The sequence below is a fragment of the Acomys minous genome (genome assembly GCF_964271855.1).
Source record: "Acomys minous genome assembly, chromosome: 11".
NCBI classification, from domain to species: Eukaryota; Metazoa; Chordata; class Mammalia; order Rodentia; family Muridae; genus Acomys; species Acomys minous.
The window spans coordinates 6,631,553-6,650,090 of record NC_140492.1 but is presented as its reverse complement, the minus strand read 5'-3'; the positions used below and the strand labels follow the sequence as shown (position 1 = coordinate 6,650,090).

The 18,538-nt window shown below is 44.9% G+C and overlaps 1 protein-coding gene across 5 annotated transcripts in view; it reads left to right on the top strand.

Annotated features, from left to right (window-relative positions):
- Positions 1-18,538, top strand: part of ITSN1 (intersectin 1) — a 183,976-nt gene that overhangs the window by 103,161 nt on the left and 62,277 nt on the right. For 3 of the 5 annotated variants that reach the window (XM_084801859.1, XM_084801862.1, XM_084801860.1), the window contains exons 17-20: positions 5,351-5,478; positions 7,769-7,995; positions 9,696-9,817; positions 16,709-16,956. In XM_084801859.1, coding sequence (XP_084657985.1) covers positions 5,351-5,478; positions 7,769-7,995; positions 9,696-9,817; positions 16,709-16,956 — 725 coding nt within the window. Of the gene's footprint in view, positions 1-5,350; positions 5,479-7,768; positions 7,996-9,695; positions 9,818-10,732; positions 10,748-16,708; positions 16,957-18,538 lie in introns of all 5 variants that reach the window. The other 2 variants (XM_084801861.1, XM_084801858.1) reach the window with 1 other exon arrangement.

Genomic DNA, 18,538 nt, shown 5'->3' with positions numbered 1-18,538 from the left:
ATGTTTTTAAACAATATAGACCTTATAATTAATATAGAAATTTTTAAAAATCATTTTCTTTATGTTCTTCCCACTTTTAGCACATCACATGAATAAACTTTATAATTTGGATTTAAATGGAATGTCTACTTTTTTTGACTGTATATATTTTTATGTCTTGAAGTAATTCTTTTTAGATTTTTTCCCCATCAGACATGTTTCTATATTTTTCTGGACTCATTAGCTTGTTTTCTCTTTTGTCTGTTTCATCACTTAATTGGGAAATATTATTATCTCTTAAAACTCCAAGCAGGGACAGAGCAAGGTGGCTTGGCCAATAAAAGAGTTCAGCCCGTGGAACCTGAATGATAGAAACAGGAAACCAGCTCTCAGTCAGTTGTGGATGGGTGGGTGGGTGGGTGTGTGGATGATGGATGATGGACGGGTGGGTGGGTGGATGATGGATGATGGACGGGTGGGTATGTGGATGATGGATGATGGACAGGTGGGTATGTGGATGATGGACAGATGGGTCGATGGATGGTCGGGTGGGTGGATGATGGATGGATGGATAGATGGATGGATGGATGGATGGATAGATGACGGAAATACAAAAACGAACAAACAAACAAAAACACCTGGAACTTCTCATCTTGCTGCCCAAATTAGTTTCCTATGAGATTAATAGTAAATAAGACTTGTTAGATTTGTGGTGTGAAGTTCAGGAGGTCCCAGATAGTAGTCACTGTATGTTTTTGCTTTTTATTTCCCAAGGGCAGCCTGAGGCACACACAAACCAAAGAAATTCTAAATAGTTAGATACCCAGCTTAGCAAGTGTATTTCCCAGTGCAGGTGTCTCATTTTTTTTTTAACCCCTATTACGGGCATTTGTGCAAAGTCATCCTTGGAGAAGAACCCTGTACATATTATTCCGTGCAATGCAACATATTTGTGTCTCTTTATGACCAAGTGAAGGAGAAGCCGTCACAGTAATTAAGTGATTCTGTGCCCCTTGGCATAGCCATAAAACAGCCATCTTCAGTGAACTTGAAATTGAGCCATATCTGTCAATTGAAAATAGCTGAGTCTTCTTAGATATTCAATTTGTCAGGCACACTCCTTTTGAATTACTTTGGCCACATGCCATAGGATGTCTAAAGATGTTTTATGACTCAAAAATCTTAATTATTTAGGGGAATAAGTGACTTTTCTCATTTGGGACTAGGGAAGAAAATTAAAAGTGAGCTGATTTTCATGTTATCTGTAATACAAGACAGACCTTTGCCAATTTTTAAATTATGGTTTATAATTTGTGTTTGATCTGAGACTTTGAGAATCTGATAAATGCTTTGAGGTTCCTCTGCCAGAACAATGCTCATATACCCCAAACATGCAGGCAGCTTGGTAGCCTTCACAGGGCCAAAGCTTTTTTATTGGACTCAGGTTAAGAAGCATGGCTCTTTATCTTAAGAATTCTGCTGGTGTTACTGGTAGTAAAAATACTATTTTAACTGAGCATTATCTTAAGCCGTATGTTTTGGATATGCCTGTTTTCTCAGCTACTCTTAAGTTTGAGGCTGGAGGACGCTCAGCCCAGGAGTTCAGGGCTGGATGGGGCATTATAGCCAGCCATTTGGGAATTCAAGATCATCTCCAAGTATATAGTGGATTTGAGGCTGCATGAGACCTTGTTTCAACACCCTCAATCACGGGGTGATGGAAGTACACCACAGAAGATAACACTGCCTGTGTGTCTGCTGTAAAGTATCCTATACCATCAAGTGGGACTCATTAGAGAAAATTTGATGGAGCTACGCGCTCAGTGCTGTCGTAGGTGTAGTAACTAGTTTTAGGAAGAAAGAACGTAATTTGAGAAAAGTTACACATAAGACTTTGTCTTTTGATGCCTTTTTACGTGTTTTTTAGCTTCGAATTTGAGAAGTGTGCTAAGGGACATGGGTATTTTCTAGAGATTTTTGAAGGTTGCTTCAGTCAGGTTGTCTACCAGGAAGAGTTAGTAAATTAACAACTGGGCTTTGTATTTGCCACCTTGTAGTTTTCTCTGAAACAATGAAAAGGGCGCTTTTAAATCACTACACTTGACTCCAGTCTCCTTAGTGGTGTTGAAAGAGGAGTCAGAAAAGCCTGTCCTGCATGGAAGCGCCCGGTGTTGCACACAGCTTCAGTAGGGCCGGGGAGGGAAAGCCATCGCTACCTTTTAGTGCATATTCCAGCCATGTCCAGAGTTTATCATCTTAGAATAGTGGTTCTCAACCTGTGGGGTGCAACCCTTCTCAGGGGTCACAGAAGATTTCGGAAGGCACAGATGCTTACGTTACGATTCAGAACAGAAGCAAGATTGCAGATAGGAAGTGGCAACAAAAATGCTTTTATGGTTGGGGTCAGCACAGCATTAGGAACTGCATTAAAGGGTCACAGCGTTAGGAAGATTGAGACGCTCTCAGACTTCAGAATACTCTTATTGTTTCATACAATCTAGAACACCCACATTCAGAGGAAAAGGAAGGAAGTTCAGAATGCCAGGTGCTTAGGTCACCTTGGTTTCCTTAAAGCTGACTGTGTGTCTCAGCAGTGTTTGACTTGGATGAAATAAATAGAGAAAGAATCTTTGCTTTTTCTGATCTGGATCATAAGCTGCCAGAGCCTTCTGTTGACATTCTTTGACATCTGTTATTATATGGCGCCTCCAAGCTCTGTTTCCTTGGAGGCACTTGCAGCTATAACTTTCGTCTTGATAGCTCTCAAGATAGGTTCAGCGTGAGCTGTGATGCTGTTGTCTTTAAAAAGTATGATCTGACTTTACGGTGTGGTTGATACGCTGAAGTGTTGTTTTTAAAGCTGTCTCATTGGCATGATTGTCTCCTGTTGGTTCTTTAAATCACTTCTCGCTGCTTTTTCATTTTGCGCCACTTGCTAAGCATCGCTAGTTGCTTCCGTCTGCTCATTGGCCTGTTTCCAACCTAACCCTGATTCCATGAGTTGAGTACAGAAAGGAATCCAACATAATGCTTTAAGAAAATGAAATTTTTGATTTGTGCACACGTTCTGTCGGATACATTGGGACATCACAGCCAGCGTCCACCCTGCTTTCTCTGCACCTGTTGTTTAGTAGTTTGAATGTCATCTTCCTCAAGATAAATTTCCCCAAGAGGCAATAACTTTTATTTATTTTTTAAGTGCATAACGGGAGGCTGAAAAGATAACTGAGTCAGTAAAGTGCTTGCCACATAGGCACGAAGGCACAAGCCAGTGGACCTGTGGTAGACCCTAGCTCAGCACCCACAATCAAAGCTCGGGGGGATGCTGGCTCATATCTGTAATAAAGACATGCACATGTCTAGGGCTCACTCACCTAACAAGCAAGGCCCAGCTTCCCATGACAGACAGTCTCAGCACACAAGGTAGACCAGGCTGGAGAGGTGGCTCGGTGCTTAGCACCACTCACTGCTCTTCCAAAGGATTGCACATACTCATGCGGCACCTTAAAGCCTTCTGTAGGCCCAGTCCCAGGGGGCCCAGTGCTGTCTCTTGGCCTCCATAGGCACCAGGCATGCACACGGGGCACAGACATACATGCAGACAGAACACTCAGAACACATAAAGTGAAACTATTTAAAAACCAGGGAGGAGAGCTCTATAGGAATAGCACCCACGGTCAGCCCCTGGCGATCGCCACATTCACACACTCATGCACACCCACACATCTTCCTGCCCATGTGAACATACACTGCCAGTAAGTAAATAAATAAGATAATGCAGTTAGTTTCCTGAGCATGGCAAGAAAACGAGGGAAGTATGCTGTTAATGAAATTTTTAAATTGAATGAAATGCAAATCTGTTCATGACTTACATGCCCTCCGACATGGTCTCTGCATTGGGCCAGTGATGGATTAGACGGCCTCTCACTGTGTTTTCTGACTTGGATCCTGGCCTCTTTCTCCAGACACTAGAGTTTGATTTAGTGTCACCCCAACAGCTGTTCCTTTTGTGCGGTGACACTTAGCTTTAGTCAAGAGTCTTTTTTTGCTTATCTTACAAATGCCAGCGCTAAACCAGTGACCAGATTATCCTTGGTGTTGTTAGGGATCACTCCTCTTCATTACGGATGCCAGCGCTGCTGCCTTGACATAATGCTATTACATTGTAACATCCCACGGGATTCCAGTTAGGAAGGGGATGAAAATGGAATTCTTTCCCCCACCCAGAGTTGATGTCTTCTTTTCCATAACAACTTCAATCAGAGTCAGGCTTCATCATTACTTCCCAGCGGCTGTTCTTGGAGGCCTCTGTTCCCTTCCTAGCTAAGCTGCTGCCTCAGGCCTCCTGCCTTAGCTCACCAACTGAATTCCCAGGGCTGCTGCCTTGGGATGGCCCACTGGCACAGTTCTCAATGAAACCCCTTCCCTCCTGTCGTCTCTCCTTGTTTTGTTTTGTTTTAATCTCATTACTTCTCTCTTAAGGGGAACTGAACCCAGACCTTCATGTAGGGAGATGCTGGGCTACCAAACCCCACCCCAGCCTAACGTGGTTTTTCATATTCTTATGTGCTTATGCTCCTGATTTTAAGTACTCTGTCATGTAGTTTATTTGGGTTTCAGTCAGTTGGCAGGGAAATTGCTTGGGGTTGCTATGAAAGGAGATCTGATCCGGCAAGATGGCTCTCAAATTGTAACTTTTCTCTTTGAAACTAGCTGCTGCAGTTGGCAGCTTCATACGTGGATTTTGTGAGAACAGAGGCCCTCAAATGGTTGTGATTTGAAAACAAAACAAAACAAAAACCCACAGTATAAGGGAGAGGAGGGCTCAGGAGCAGAGACTGTTAAATCTATGGACTCTACTCTTGTAAGAAGCCGAGTTTTAACAGTGGCTGTGTGTGGAGTGCTGTGTGTGTTTTCAAAGCTAGGGGATTTAGTGTGGATTAACTATAGTAAGTACAGTTTTATCCATAAATCACTGTATCATAAAACTAACTACCTTCTAGTTCTGCCCAGTCATTCCCAGGGTGGCTCTCCCACTGCCCCTCACAAGCAAGGTCCTTTCCAAACAGATCCTGGAGGCGGAGGGGGGAAGGTGCAGCTCAGTGGAAGAACACTTGCCTAGTGTATGCAGGGTCCCAGATTCCATCCCCAGCCCCTCAGATAAGTAGATGTCATGGGAAATGACATAGTGTGTTCTGGCCTGCTGGATTATAATCTGGGACAGTGTCAAAATGCAGTGATTCCAGATTCTAAATGAACATTTGTCAGCCCTGAAAGTCACCTGCCAAATGCCCAGGGAGATGCCACATGTCGACGAACGGTTCCTGTTCATCTGCTCTGATCATCCATAAACTGTTCCGATTCTTTCTAGGAACTAAGAGAAATACACAATAAGCAGCAACTCCAGAAGCAGAGGTCCATCGAAGCAGAGCGGCTGAGGCAGAAAGAGCAGGAGTGGAAGAGCCTAGAGTTAGAAAAGCAAAAGGAAGAAGCGCAAAGGTAAGCCTTGCAGGCCCCTGGAGCCACTCTGGAGAAACTGGGGTCTGTTCTTCCCGGTCTCGCATCTCCAGATGATTGCCGTACCAGAAAAGATGCCTTCATTCCTTATTGTCTGTGTGGGCACACAGACACGTGTGTAAATCTTTGCATATGTAAGTAACTCCTAAAGGTTTTGATTAGTTCCCAGTGCTTTCCTGTGTGGATAATGGAAGTGGACAAGAAAATTAGGACACTTGGTCAGTCCATTTGCATGCCAATGACCAAAATAGTTTCCAGTTCACAGCCTTTTAATGACAGCGATAGTCAAAAGTGCACGGTTTCAAAGCGCAGCCCCTGAGTTTACCCCACACAGTTTCTCCAGCAGGCCCAGGATTGTGCCTCTCTGGCTTTCTTCTTCTTTATTGCAATTGCAAATTAAACTTGAGTACAAAAGGCGAAGATTTGCCATCACTGCTTAGGACACAAATGCTTTTGTCTGTTTCTGTTGGGGTATTTGTGCCTGCTGTTCCGTATTTCCCATGTAACATTCTGTCGTCATTGTAGACATTTTTCTGTTGCCTTTTAGTGTCTCTGATTTTGTTCATGGGTGTGTGCTATTTGAAACTTGGGTTAATTTTAGAGCCCAAGAAACAAGAATGACCAAATATCCCAGGGAGAGGCTACAAACTATAAAAATGGGTTTTTGAAATTACACTGAAAAGAGTTGGGCACTAGACATCTTGGGGGAGTGATGGATGGTGGGTGGGTTCAGTGACCCTGCACAAATCTGTCAGGCCTGCTTTGTTCATGGACAGTAGGTACTGGGTTCAGGGAACCTGCACAGACCTGTCAGGCCTGCTTTGTTCAGGGCACATGGGACTCTTTGAGGCTGTTTTGTGTTTTATGTTTTATTTTTAATGCCAGGGATCTCACAGTTTATTGGACTGTTTTTTTTTTTTTATTTTGTTTTGTTTTCTTTTAGAGTGGGACACATTGTATGTGTTGATTAACTGAAACTCAGCCTTTTGTTTGTGTCCAACTGTTATAGGGTCTGTGTGTGTGTGTGTACACGCATGCGTGCATACCTGTGCATTCATGCAGCTTTGTGTCACTGTATTTGTGGAGGTTAGAGAACATCTCGCAAGAGTAGGTTCCCTTCTACCACATAGGTCCTGCAGATCAAACTTAAGTGGCTAGGCCTGGGTGCAGGTACCTTTATCAGTTCAGCCATCTCCTTGCCCCAGTTGCCATTGCAGCTTATGAAATACTTTCATTACTAATGCTGCAACATGACACTGTACTCCTACAGAGCGTAAATAAGCTGAAAACATAATGTAGAAAATACCATTCTACAAACAGAAAATAATACACTTCTGATTTTAAAGGTAAATAGTACCCAAACTTCAAAAATCTGTTGTTTTTTTTTTTTTACCCTCTAATAAATGTACTTGGATACTTTTTAAAAGTTGGTTATTGAGACAGCTTCTCTATGTAGCCTTGGCTATCCTGGAACTCACTACATAGACCAGGTGGGCCTTGAAGCAGAGATCCTCCTGCCTCTGTCTCCAAGGGATCAAAGGCGTGTGCCACCACACCTGGTCTTTTTATGCTTTTTAAAAGACATTTTATGTGTGTTTGGGGTTCTTTGTTTGTTTGCTTTTTGTTTTTGCCTGCATGTGTATTTGTGCACCATGTACTCGGGATGCTCTTGGGCCAGGAGAGGCCATTGGGTCCTGTGGCTCTGGAGTCACAGGTGGCTGCGAGCTGGCGTGTGCTGCTGGGAACCAGTACAAGAGCAGTAAATGCTTTGGGTTTGGGAGCCAGTTGTATACATGTCAGCGTGCTGCCTCCTGCCTGGGGTGGGACTGTAAGAATCTCAGGGTTATGTGCTCGTGTAAGTAGTGTCTGCTCACAGCGTGCTGGATAGTCTCCGCGACCATGAAGTTTATGGTCAGCTGTGTTCTGTGGCTTTTTTCTTTTTCTTTTTCTTTCTTTTTTTTTTTTGTAGTTTAATATGTTTCAGTCAATTATATCAGTTAATGTCAGATGAGATGTACTTTTTCTTAGTCTTATAGCCACTTAATGAAGTACATCGCAATCTTCTTTCTCTGTGTGTGTTTGTGTGTTTAATCATGTGACTTCATTTTGCCCCAAGAACTGGTTCTCTGGAGTCCATTGTCTATGTAAGAACAACATTCCCTCCATGTTTAGCTACTCTGAGGTAGCTTTTTGGTGAAGGGAGTATGGGGAAGGGGTGCAAATTGCCGAGTCAGACTGCTTCCTCGCTGTAATCAAGCATCTTTGTTGGCAGCCGCATTCAGGGAAGGGACAAGCAATGGCTGGAGCATGCGCAGCAGGAGGAACAGCCGCGGCCTCGAAAACCACACGAGGAGGACAAACTGAAAAGGGAAGACAGTGTCAAAAAGAAGGAGGGCGAAGAGAGAGCCAAACCAGAAGTACAAGACAAGATGAGTCGGCTTTTTCATCCTCACCAAGAGGCAACTAAGCCAGCTGTCCAGGCACCCTGGTCTAGTGCAGGTATCAGAAGGGGCAGGGCCTGTTCAGTGGTAGTGTTTTCACGTGTTGCTCCACATTCTGTCACCTCCCCAGAGCCCCCAGTGCCTAGTCAAGCTTTATCTCAAGTACTGTTTTTTGTTTTGTTTTGTTTTGTTTTTTGAGAAGGCTTCTCACTCTGTAGACCAGGCTGGCCTCAGACTTGGAGATCTGCCTGCCTCTTGTCTCCTGAGTGCTGAGATTAAAGATGTGCACCACCATGCCCAGCTTGCTTACGTTAACAGAGCTGAGATGGCCATCTCTGGGTACTGTAGCTCTTTACTCCCCAGGTGTGTTCCGGCAGCCATTCTGATAGCCAGGAACCCTCTGCAGACCTGACCCAAATGCCATGAACTCCATTTTCAAACCCTATTTGTGTGTATGGTATATATGCTGAACTCAACCCATTTTGTAAAAATCACTTACTATTTCTCTAGTTTGTTATTTTCCCCTGATATTGCTGAGCTGTGGCCACCAGGTTTTGTCTACACTGGGTTTTGTGGCTCTTGAAGAGTGTACGTTCTGTTTTTTTGCTCTTTCAATACAAACTGCCTCTTTTAAAAAAAATTAAATTAATAAAAGGCCACCCTTATCTTGTTTGGGCAAAGTAACTAATAAAAGCTATCCCTTAGATAATATCAGGTGTGTTTTCAAACTCCTTAACCACTGTGATATACAGAGAGCAACGAACACCTTGACTCCATCTCATAAGACTTTACTCCCTGACCACACGGTGAGGGGATGGGAGTGAGGCGTAGTTAGGCAAGAGCCATCCTTTCCCAAGGTGCAGTAGTCAGAGAAGGGCATGGTCTTGGAGGGTCCATGGCTCAAAGAGGAAAGATGAACTCAAATCCTGATGGTTGTTGTGTGGGGTCTTCAACTCCTCTGTTTCTCTCCCTGTGAATTGAGGATCTGTTCTTTTCTCCCTTGGGTCAGAAGGAACCTCTGCATCTGGCACAGGTCAAGGCTATAGATAAACTGTGATCTACCTCACTGCTTTCCAGATAAGATGACTGTCAAGTTACTTGCATCTGTGTGTAAAAGAATTCAGAGGGCTGTAATTAACTGTTAGCCAAAATCCAAGGGTCTCCACTGCCCGAATGCATTTTAAATTTTTTCATTTGAGTAAAGTCTAAACTATTTTCATTTGGATTTATCCTTGGGCTTATTCTTTCCCCAGAAACGTAGAAGACTCCGTTCCCCAGGGCCAATAGGACCTTGTGTGAAGTCAGCACTTAGGTTTATGTGATCTTGTTAAGTGCCCCAAAGACCAACATTTGCCTCTGTCTGCATGGAAAGTTGTGTTTCTCTTCCAATTCCCTTGCAAGACTGATCTCTGGCCGGCCAGATCTGCTGTCATCCACGAGCAACGCCCTGGGTGGGGAGCAGGCCTTGTTGATGATTTACAGATGTGCACTGCTGTAGCCCACGCCAAGAGGCAGAGCTCGGCTCTCTGGGCTGCCCCGCCCACTGCACTCAGTTCTGGCAACTGGTTTGTGGAGAGTCTACCAAGGAGCTCTCAGTGGTCTTAGGTGCCCCTGTCAGATTCCGTTCTCCTTTGGCATTCAGTGTGTATTTCAGAAATTCCTTGAATGGGTGGAAATATTTCGACTATAGCGCTAACAGCTGTTGGCTTTAGCTTATGTCAATGCTCCCTGTAATGTGTCCCTCCTCTTCCCAAACAGAGAAAGGCCCACTTACAATTTCTGCACAGGAAAATGTAAAAGTGGTGTATTACCGAGCGCTGTACCCCTTCGAATCCAGAAGTCATGATGAAATTACCATCCAGCCAGGAGATATAGTCATGGTAAGAAAGATAGCAGCCAGTGTGTGTCAGAGGCTGGCATCTATCCTCTTTTTGTGCTTTGTTGCACAATTAGGAAATCTCCAACAAGCATGAAGTCCAAGGATACAGGCTTGAGGTCCTTGAAACAGAAACTCAACCTTCTTCCCTTTTTATCAGAATGAAAAGTTTCAAAAGTGTGTCTTAAGAGCACTTTAAATATAGTTGTTAAAGATGATGTTCATATTACACCTTTAGCTTATTTTCAATCCTATAATGAACTGGTAGTGTCTAAGCTTAGTCTAGTTACATACTATGGCGAATCTTTAAGAAATAATTACAAATGCAGAATTCCTTCATTCACAGCTGCCCATAATAACGAGTATGTCTTTGAACCAAAGTGTTCGGGGTAGTTTGGTTTTGTTTTTAAGTAATGAATTAAATACAAAGACTCTAGGTTACTATTTAGAAAATTAGCAGGAATGTTTTGTTTTGCTACAGTTTATACTTTGTATATATGAACATCTAAATATAGCCTTAGAGTTGTAACATTGTAACAATTCAATATACTCTTAGCGTTGTAGCATTCATTATAAGAACTAGTTTTCAGACCAGAATGAAGCATTGTGATTGCTCTAAATTATTTTCTAAATGACAACTTGAATTTCTTGATTAACTTAGAAGTAATTCAAAGTTAAGAACTAAGACAAATGTGTTTTTTATACTAGAGTATTAAAGGGTGATTTGTGTTTTAATGAGAAATTACTGCTTTAGTGGGGGACCTACCATCCCTGAGCTGACAGGGACACTGACTCCTTTTCCTGGGGCTGGCTAGCTAACTCTGGTTTGATTCAGTGAGCAGCGTGTAGATGTATCTAAGGTCAGCATTTCATTAAACATCTTTTGCCTTGCTTTTAAACTTTTGCTTTCCTGGTGGAGGTTAAAGGGGAATGGGTAAGTGCCCCTGTCAGGAAGTCTGCCTCCCGCTCCGTGTCCTGTTCTTTAAGTCACTTGAATTCTGTGTGAGTGAGCAGATCTTTGGATGTCGTGGCAGTGCAAACGTGTTGGGGTTCACATCACAGGCTTGTGCTGAAGAGAGAAGGGTGCATTGTGAGAGCTTGTGTGCTAGTTTCCATTTGTTGGACTCTGGAGATCAGTTCTGTACTTACCCGAGTTCCACCTAATACCAGGCTTAGTTACATACTTACTCAGGCTCTCCTGTGGCTCAGGCTGTCTCAGGCTCACTGTACAGCCGTGGCCGGCCTTACACTCTTGCTTGTCCTGCCTCCACCTACAAAACAGGAGCACAAAAACAAGAGACTGACAAGTTAATTGCCCATCTCTTGTCCTGGCGCAATTCAGGCTCACTTCACTTTCATCCACATGTGACCATCAGCTTCTCAGGTTCCTCAGAATTTCTTTGAAAACAGCAGGCTTACACTTTAGTCACTGTACTGCACCTTGGAATATAGGAAGTCTTGGTGGGAGTTGGGAAGTCCTTACAAATATTTTGCTTTTAGAATCTCTGCTTTTAGACCAGTTTGCTCCCAAACTGTGTTTTCATTGTTAACAGTTTAATGTGCCATCTTGTGTGTTGTCATATTCTGAATGTTCAGTTATACAAAGAAATAGAAGATGGTGTGTGCCATCTGAATATTTAGATCCCCTCCCTTTTTTTTTTTTTTTTTGAAAAGGCATGAGAAACAGATAAATCCTGTCTGTGATGACATTCTTTACGACTGTCCAGTAACCTAGCAACTTAAAGAGGGAAGGGATCAGTAAGCTAAAGTGGGATCTTCTAAACGAGGCTGCTTGCCTGAGTCTCCATGTGCGGGGCTCGGAGCGTTGGATAAATGGCCTCTCTTCTGGTGTGGAGTTTGCTGTCCCCGAGGGATGAAGTGTGACAGCTGTTAGGCATCGCTCAAGCGATGGGAGAAGCAATGAGAGGAACATCACTCATTGCCATTGCTGTTAAAATTTATGTGAGGGGGCTGTAGAGATGGCTCAGAGGTTAAGAGCACTGCCTGTTCTTCCAGAGGTCCTGAGTTCAATTCCCAGCAACCACATGGTGGCTCATAACCATTTGTAATGAGATCTGGTGCCCTCTGAATACTGTATAAATAATGAGTAAATAAATATAAAAAAATAAAAGATTTATGTGGGGGACAAACTACCAGCCGACATCTGAGTGCTGGCTGAGGTGGGAGTAGCATCCAGTGTGTCAGGATTACTCAGGGCTTTTCAAGGAAGTAACTGTGATGGCAAGATGGCTCAGTGTATAAGGGAGCTTGCCATGCAAGCCTGACCCTGAGCTGTTTGATCCCTGGAACCGCAGAAACATGGAATCAACTCCACAAAGCTGTCTTAGCTTTTACACCCCGCCCCCCACAGGTACCACCTCCACATACCATGCACTCTTACATGCAGAAGCGTCTTCCTTAATTTCTGATAACTGTGCCTCACTTAGGATAGACATTCTGGCAACTTCTTTCTTTCTTTCTTTTTTTTAAGACAGGGTTTCTCTGTGTAGCCTTGACTGTCCTAGACTCACTTTGTAGACCAAGCTGGCCTTAAACTCAGAGATCTACCTGCCTCCTTTCAATTAGGGAGTGAGTTTGTGGAACCAGTGACTGGCCCCCTCCCCTTTGTCCTCCAAGGGCTTCCTTCACAGTTAGCAGCTCCCTAGTCACTGCCCTCTGATGCTCCCCTCGCCCTGCCCCCTCCTCCACAGTGCTGGTCTGTAAGTGTATGCCACCATTCCTGATTTTGTATGGGTTCTGGGGACCCAAGCTCAGGGCCTCCTCGTGCCTGTGTGGCAGTGGTTGGCATTATTTTTCTATTTGTGGAGAAAAAAATTAATACAAAGCTTTTCACCGGGTAATGGTGGCACACAGTTGTAATGCCAGCACTCAGGAGGCAGAGGCAGGTGGATCACTGTGACTTCGAGGCCAGCGAGGGCTACATAGAGAAACCTGCCTTAGAAAACAAACAGCCAACCAAACTTTTTCTTCTGGGGCTGGAGAGGTGGCTCAGTGGTTAAGAGCACTGGCTGTTCCTCCAGAAGACTCTGTTTAAATTCCCAGCACCCACATGGCAGCTCACAACTGTCTGTAACTTCAGTTCCAGGGTTCCTGATACCCTCACACAGACATCCCTGCCAGTGAAACACCAGTGAACATTAAAATAAAGTACACAACACAACACACACACACACACACACACACATTTCTACAATCTTAACATCTGAGGTCAGCTCATTTCACAGTTGGTCTGAACGTCACTGCTGATTTGAGAGACTAGTGTACACATCCAATTACAGGCATAGGGCTAGATCTGACATATTTCAAATAAAGTTTTATTGGAACATAGCCAGACTCATGCGTTCACATGTTGTCTACAGCCTCGTGTATGCTACCACAGCAGGCTTGCTTAGTTAGACTACGAGAAGTCCCAGTGCTCCAGGGTCCTGCCTCAGAAAAGACATTTGCTACCCTTATACAAGCAAATTACTGATTTAAAAATAATCATAAAAATAAAGCTAGAAATCGACCCACTGTATGGCCCGCATGTACCATTTCTGGGCTTACACGCACTCCACAGAGATGCCTGGCTCACCTGTGTTCACAGTACTATTGCTAAGAGCTGTGCAGTCACCACCATCAGCTGGTGAGGGCATAATGACAGTGTGGGCATATGCACAATGCAGTTAGAATGATACAGTTAAACGGGTAGAACTGAGAAAATTATATTGGGACAAGACAACCAGGCACAGGAGTCAAGTGCCGTGGGCCCTCTTGCATGCGTGGGTCCTATCTTGGAACCTTTAGCATTGCCTGTTTAGCTTGGAGTAGCTGTAGAATCCAGGAAACAAGAAAGGGGTCCCTGGGGTAGAGGATGCCTGAGGGAGGGGGGCTAGTGGAATATAAGTGATGTGAGAGTGTTGATAGGGGGTGGGGGATCCTGTGAGTGGAAAGGTTGAATCAGCGATGGTGGTAGTAAGGTGGGAAAGATGGGTGTGTTGCTGGGGGGGCAGCATGTAGAGACTTACCCAAAAGTAGGAGGTATGGAAATCTACCAGTTTGTAAGCCAATTTTAAAATGTAAGCTAAGGGCTTGGAGAAGTTGCTCGGTAGTTAAGAGCACTCTTTACTCTTCCAAATTCAGATTCAGTTCCCAGCACCCATGCCAGGTGACTCTTAGCCACCTGTAACTGCAGGAGATCTGATGCCCTCCTCTAGCCTCCAAGGACACACATGCATCCATGCCTGTGTTCACATAGACATGCTGCATGAAAACCAACAGAGTCAACTAACATAGACCCATGAGAGCTCACAGAGACCCAGGCCCCCTACACATATGTAACTGATGGGCAATTTGATCTTCATGTGGGTCCCCTAGTGCGTTGCTGTATATGACATGGACTCTGTTGCCTGCTTTCAATCACTTCGCCCTAAGGGCTGCCTGGCCTGGCCTCAGTGGATGAGGAGAGGTCAGCCTGATGGGAGGGGTGGGTTGGAGGGGGGCTCCACTTTTCTGAGAACAAGAAGGTGGAAGGGAGGGGCTGGGAGGAGAGTAGGGAGGGGACTGTGGTCTGGGTGTAAAGTGAATATCATATGTGTATATTTCCTTAAGAGCCCTTTAAATGGACGGGTCCCCTTAGAGTGAGTTCACATTCCTGGGACTATGTCAGGGCCGTTGTTGAGGGCAGTAAGTAAAGCCCTTGGCGATTTCATCGTTGCCTGGGAGATGAGAGCTCTTGTTGGTGAAGCTGGAGCAGAGCTCAGGGTCCCTCCTCTAGCTCCTGAGGATACTGAGGTGCAGTGTGATTTCTGTCCTTGCTGCTGGCAGGCGGGGTATGGTTTCTTAGCTGGGTGGGGGCAGACCTTTCCTTGGAGCGTGGGTCGGATACCACCTCTGGATCTGAGTCCTCCTGCCCACCCGAAGTCCCTAGATCCTAGGTCGTGGCGAGATAAAGCACTTGGCATTTGTGGCAGTGAAAATTCCAGACAGGCACTGATCAGATACTGATGGCTTCCTAAAGGAAATGACCCTGGCAAGAAGGTTAACCAGAGGTGCCCGGGTTCCAGACAGGCCTCCAGAGCAGAGAACCGAAGCTTGCTCACAGTGACCTAGGTTGAACTAGGTACCAGGACCAAAGTCCAGATATGACAGCATCAGATACAGGCATAGTTGGGTTTCAAAAATTACGTTGTTAAACTTTTTTTATGTGTCAGGCAAAGTTATAAAGACTTATCAGGAGCCAGCACCTTTAAGCCCAGCATTTGCAAGGCAGCAGCAGGTGGATCTCTATGAGTTCTAGGACAGCCAAGGCTACACAGAGAAGCCCTGTCTGTAAAACAAAACAACAAAGATGTATCCAAACATAGACAAAGAAACTGAGGCATCTGGAGTTAAACCTGCCCAGTTAATAACTCCAGAGCCTGTGTTTAAATTTGAGGCAGTCAGATTGCAGAGCCTTGGTCTTCTTCATTATATGCCAGTCCTTTGTGTCTGATGTAAACTCCTACCTTGCTCCCACCTGACATTTCCTTCAGTCCTGGAGAGGTCGGAGAGCTTGGCATAGGATCTACTCAGGGTTCTGGTAGCTTAGAGGCAGCTGTGTTTGCAGTGCCCAGCAGTTGCAGTGTGGTGTGATGCCATCAGTGAACATAAGCCGGGAGGGCGGAACAGCCCACTATTTGAGCTCGGCACAGTTATGATAAATCGTCCTGTAGAGAAGCAACTGGGGCTGCCTGGAAAAGGGGAAGAGCCCAACAGTGGAGGGAGTTGGATTGAAAAGTATGCTTGTACCACTGTGAGTGTGAGCAACAGTGACCAAACTGAAAAGCAAAAACAGGCCCCTTAGAAATACTTATATGACCGTAGAATCCTCCTTTTCTGTGGAGAATTCTCAGCCTTAAAAATTGCTCTTTGGAGAGATGGCTCAGTGATGAACAGCGCCTGCTGCCTCTCAGTGGGCCCAGGTTGGTTCAGGCTTTCTGTTGAGACCTCCCCGATTCCTGCGGTTTCTGAAAAGTCAGTGAAGTGTAGGAGGCCTCAACCTCAGGCCATATGTGCAGGTGTGAGAATAGGACCCGCTAGACTCTGGCCCTGGAGCCCACATTCTGCTTACGAGTGTGCTGTCCTCCAGAGCTCTCTCCCACTGCCCATAAGCTAGCAAGGTAACTGTAGAGATATGTAGGATGGCTTGGGCCATTTTGAATGCTCCTTTTAGGGGCAGAATTAAAATTAGACAGAAACATTAAATACACTTGGCTTAGTAGGTGACTCCTCTGAAATTTTTAAATAGAAGGCTCTGTTCTTTGTGGAATTTTGTGGATTTTAAAATTTAGCTTGTACAAAAGAAAATTATAGCCTCACTAAAACTGATGGCTGTAAATAAGCACTTCTGTCATTTCCTCATCTCGTATCTGTGGAGCTCTTAAAACTCATGGGTCAGCTTTGCTTCCCAGCAAAGCCAGCTCTGGCTCTTGTTCTTGATTTTAGCCTCCTTGTCCCTATGCTGAATAAATGCCTAGTTAGTGAAGGTTTTTAGAACACTAACTTTATGCTGGTACACTCTTTGCTTGAAATAATAAACCCAAGTCAATTTATTTTTAGTAATTACATGACTCCCTGAGCAGTGAACCTGTCAGAGGGATTCACAATTCCAAGACCTGACACTCTGAATTAGAGGTCCAGGACCTGAGGCGCTTTATCTCAGCTGTCCTCAGGAACCCGGAGGAGAGAGGCCAGCGTAAGAACATGCGCTGCAGAGCTTGCCACTTCCCTGGTGCTGAGATGAAGAACCGTCTGTGCAGTGTGTCGCTCGGGCAGGGGCTCATGGGTGTGTTGTGGTGAGTGTGCTCAAGGGTTGATTGCATTCCGTTTAAATGAAACATTGTGACTCCCACAGGTGGATGAAAGCCAAACTGGAGAGCCAGGATGGCTTGGAGGAGAGTTAAAAGGAAAGACAGGATGGTTCCCTGCAAACTATGCAGAGAAGATTCCAGAAAATGAGGTTCCCACTCCAGCCAAACCAGTGACTGATCTGACATCTGCCCCTGCCCCCAAACTGGCTCTGCGTGAGACCCCTGCCCCTTTACCAGCGACCTCTTCTGAACCCTCTGCAACCCCCAACAACTGGGCCGACTTCAGTTCCACGTACGTGTTAATATGCTGTCTTTGACAGTTTTGAAATCCAAACTTAGTCATCCTTCTCCTTCTTCCAGTGTGCAGAGTCTGAGTTGTTCCTCTTTGAAGGGGGATGGTGTGTATTCATGACCCTCTCCTCTGGCTGGCCTACTGACAAGCTGGGGTACTTGACCTCTGAATTAGGTTTAGTAATACCATTGCCAAATAGTGATTTACTAGGGTGCAAAATAAAGCCAGCTATGTTGGTCCATCATTTACATGTATCTTTCCTTTGGGGGGAAGGAATGGAGAAATACAACTTCCTAATAATCTGTGCTGACATTCATGCCAGTCAGCAAAAAAAAAAAAAAAAAGTGTTATTTCCTGCAGGCAGGGAAATGACATTATTGTGTTAGCCAGGAACAAAAATTGCAGTCATGTGCTTTAGAGTAAGACAGAAAGCTGCTTCTATAGACGCTTCCTGCTGAGCGAGTGCACAGTGCAGAGAAGGATGCGTGCCCTTGCCTACTGCGAGTTCTCCACCCCTGGTCATCAGGAAATGTTCGACAAACAGCATATAAGCCAGGGTTTCAGATCATAAATGAAGCCGCTGCCTACACTTGCATTTGTAGGTCTCTGGCCTTCATGTGCAGTTGCCCAGATCTATTTCACACTAGCGTGCAGCAAGGGTCTGAGTAGAAAAGGTTTACATTTATTTTCAAGTTGAATGAATAGCCTTTTAGGAAAACACATTGAAGGCAAGGAGTCAAGTATGTTTTTAGAGAAAGATTAAACGGAACAAATAGAGGGACAGACAGACAGAGAGTAACGACCGAGGACAGGAAGGCATGGTGGGAGGGGCGGGAGGAATCACAAGGAGCTCCCAAGGGGATTTTCAGGTAAAGGTTTAGGGTGCTGACGCGTGCCCCCTGTGGAGGGAGTCTCCGCTTAAGAGAGAACCTTCCATCGAGCGCTACTCAGACTTTATTTATTTTGGTCTTGCTTGAAAAGCTTGACTTTCCAAATGAAGCTCCAGTTAGGAGAGAGAATTGTTACCATAGTTGGCTGTTGAGACAGGCTCTCACATAGGCCAGGCACGTGATCTTGAGCTTCTCCTAAGGCCCTCCCTCCCAAGTGCTCAGAGTGCAGGTGTGCGCTACCACACCCACCCAACGTGGTGCTGGGGACTTGATCTGGGGCTTTGTGCAGGGAGGCAGGCTCCAATCCCAGCCATAATGCCATGTTTGGCATTGGTCTTGTTTCTCCTGTGAACAAGATCACTGTCCTTCCTTCAGAATTCTGGAGGCAAATCTTCTGCTGTATGTAAAAGCAACTTTCCAAACTGGAAATAAATCAAGACACACCTTCTCAAGGGAGTTATTTTGATTTTTAAGTTTGCCTATATGTCTTATAAAGATATAAACAATACATTGCAGCCAAGCAGATGAACTTATCTAAAAGTATAAAAAGAACAAAATTGGTACTTTCCTAGAAGGGCAGGTAGCTGGCCTGCTAGGTGTGCCACTTGTGGTCACCATGGCCACAGGGCATCTGGACAGGAGCTTGTTGTGAGACACACAGGCTGCCAAGCTGCAGTGTCTCCGTGTGCACA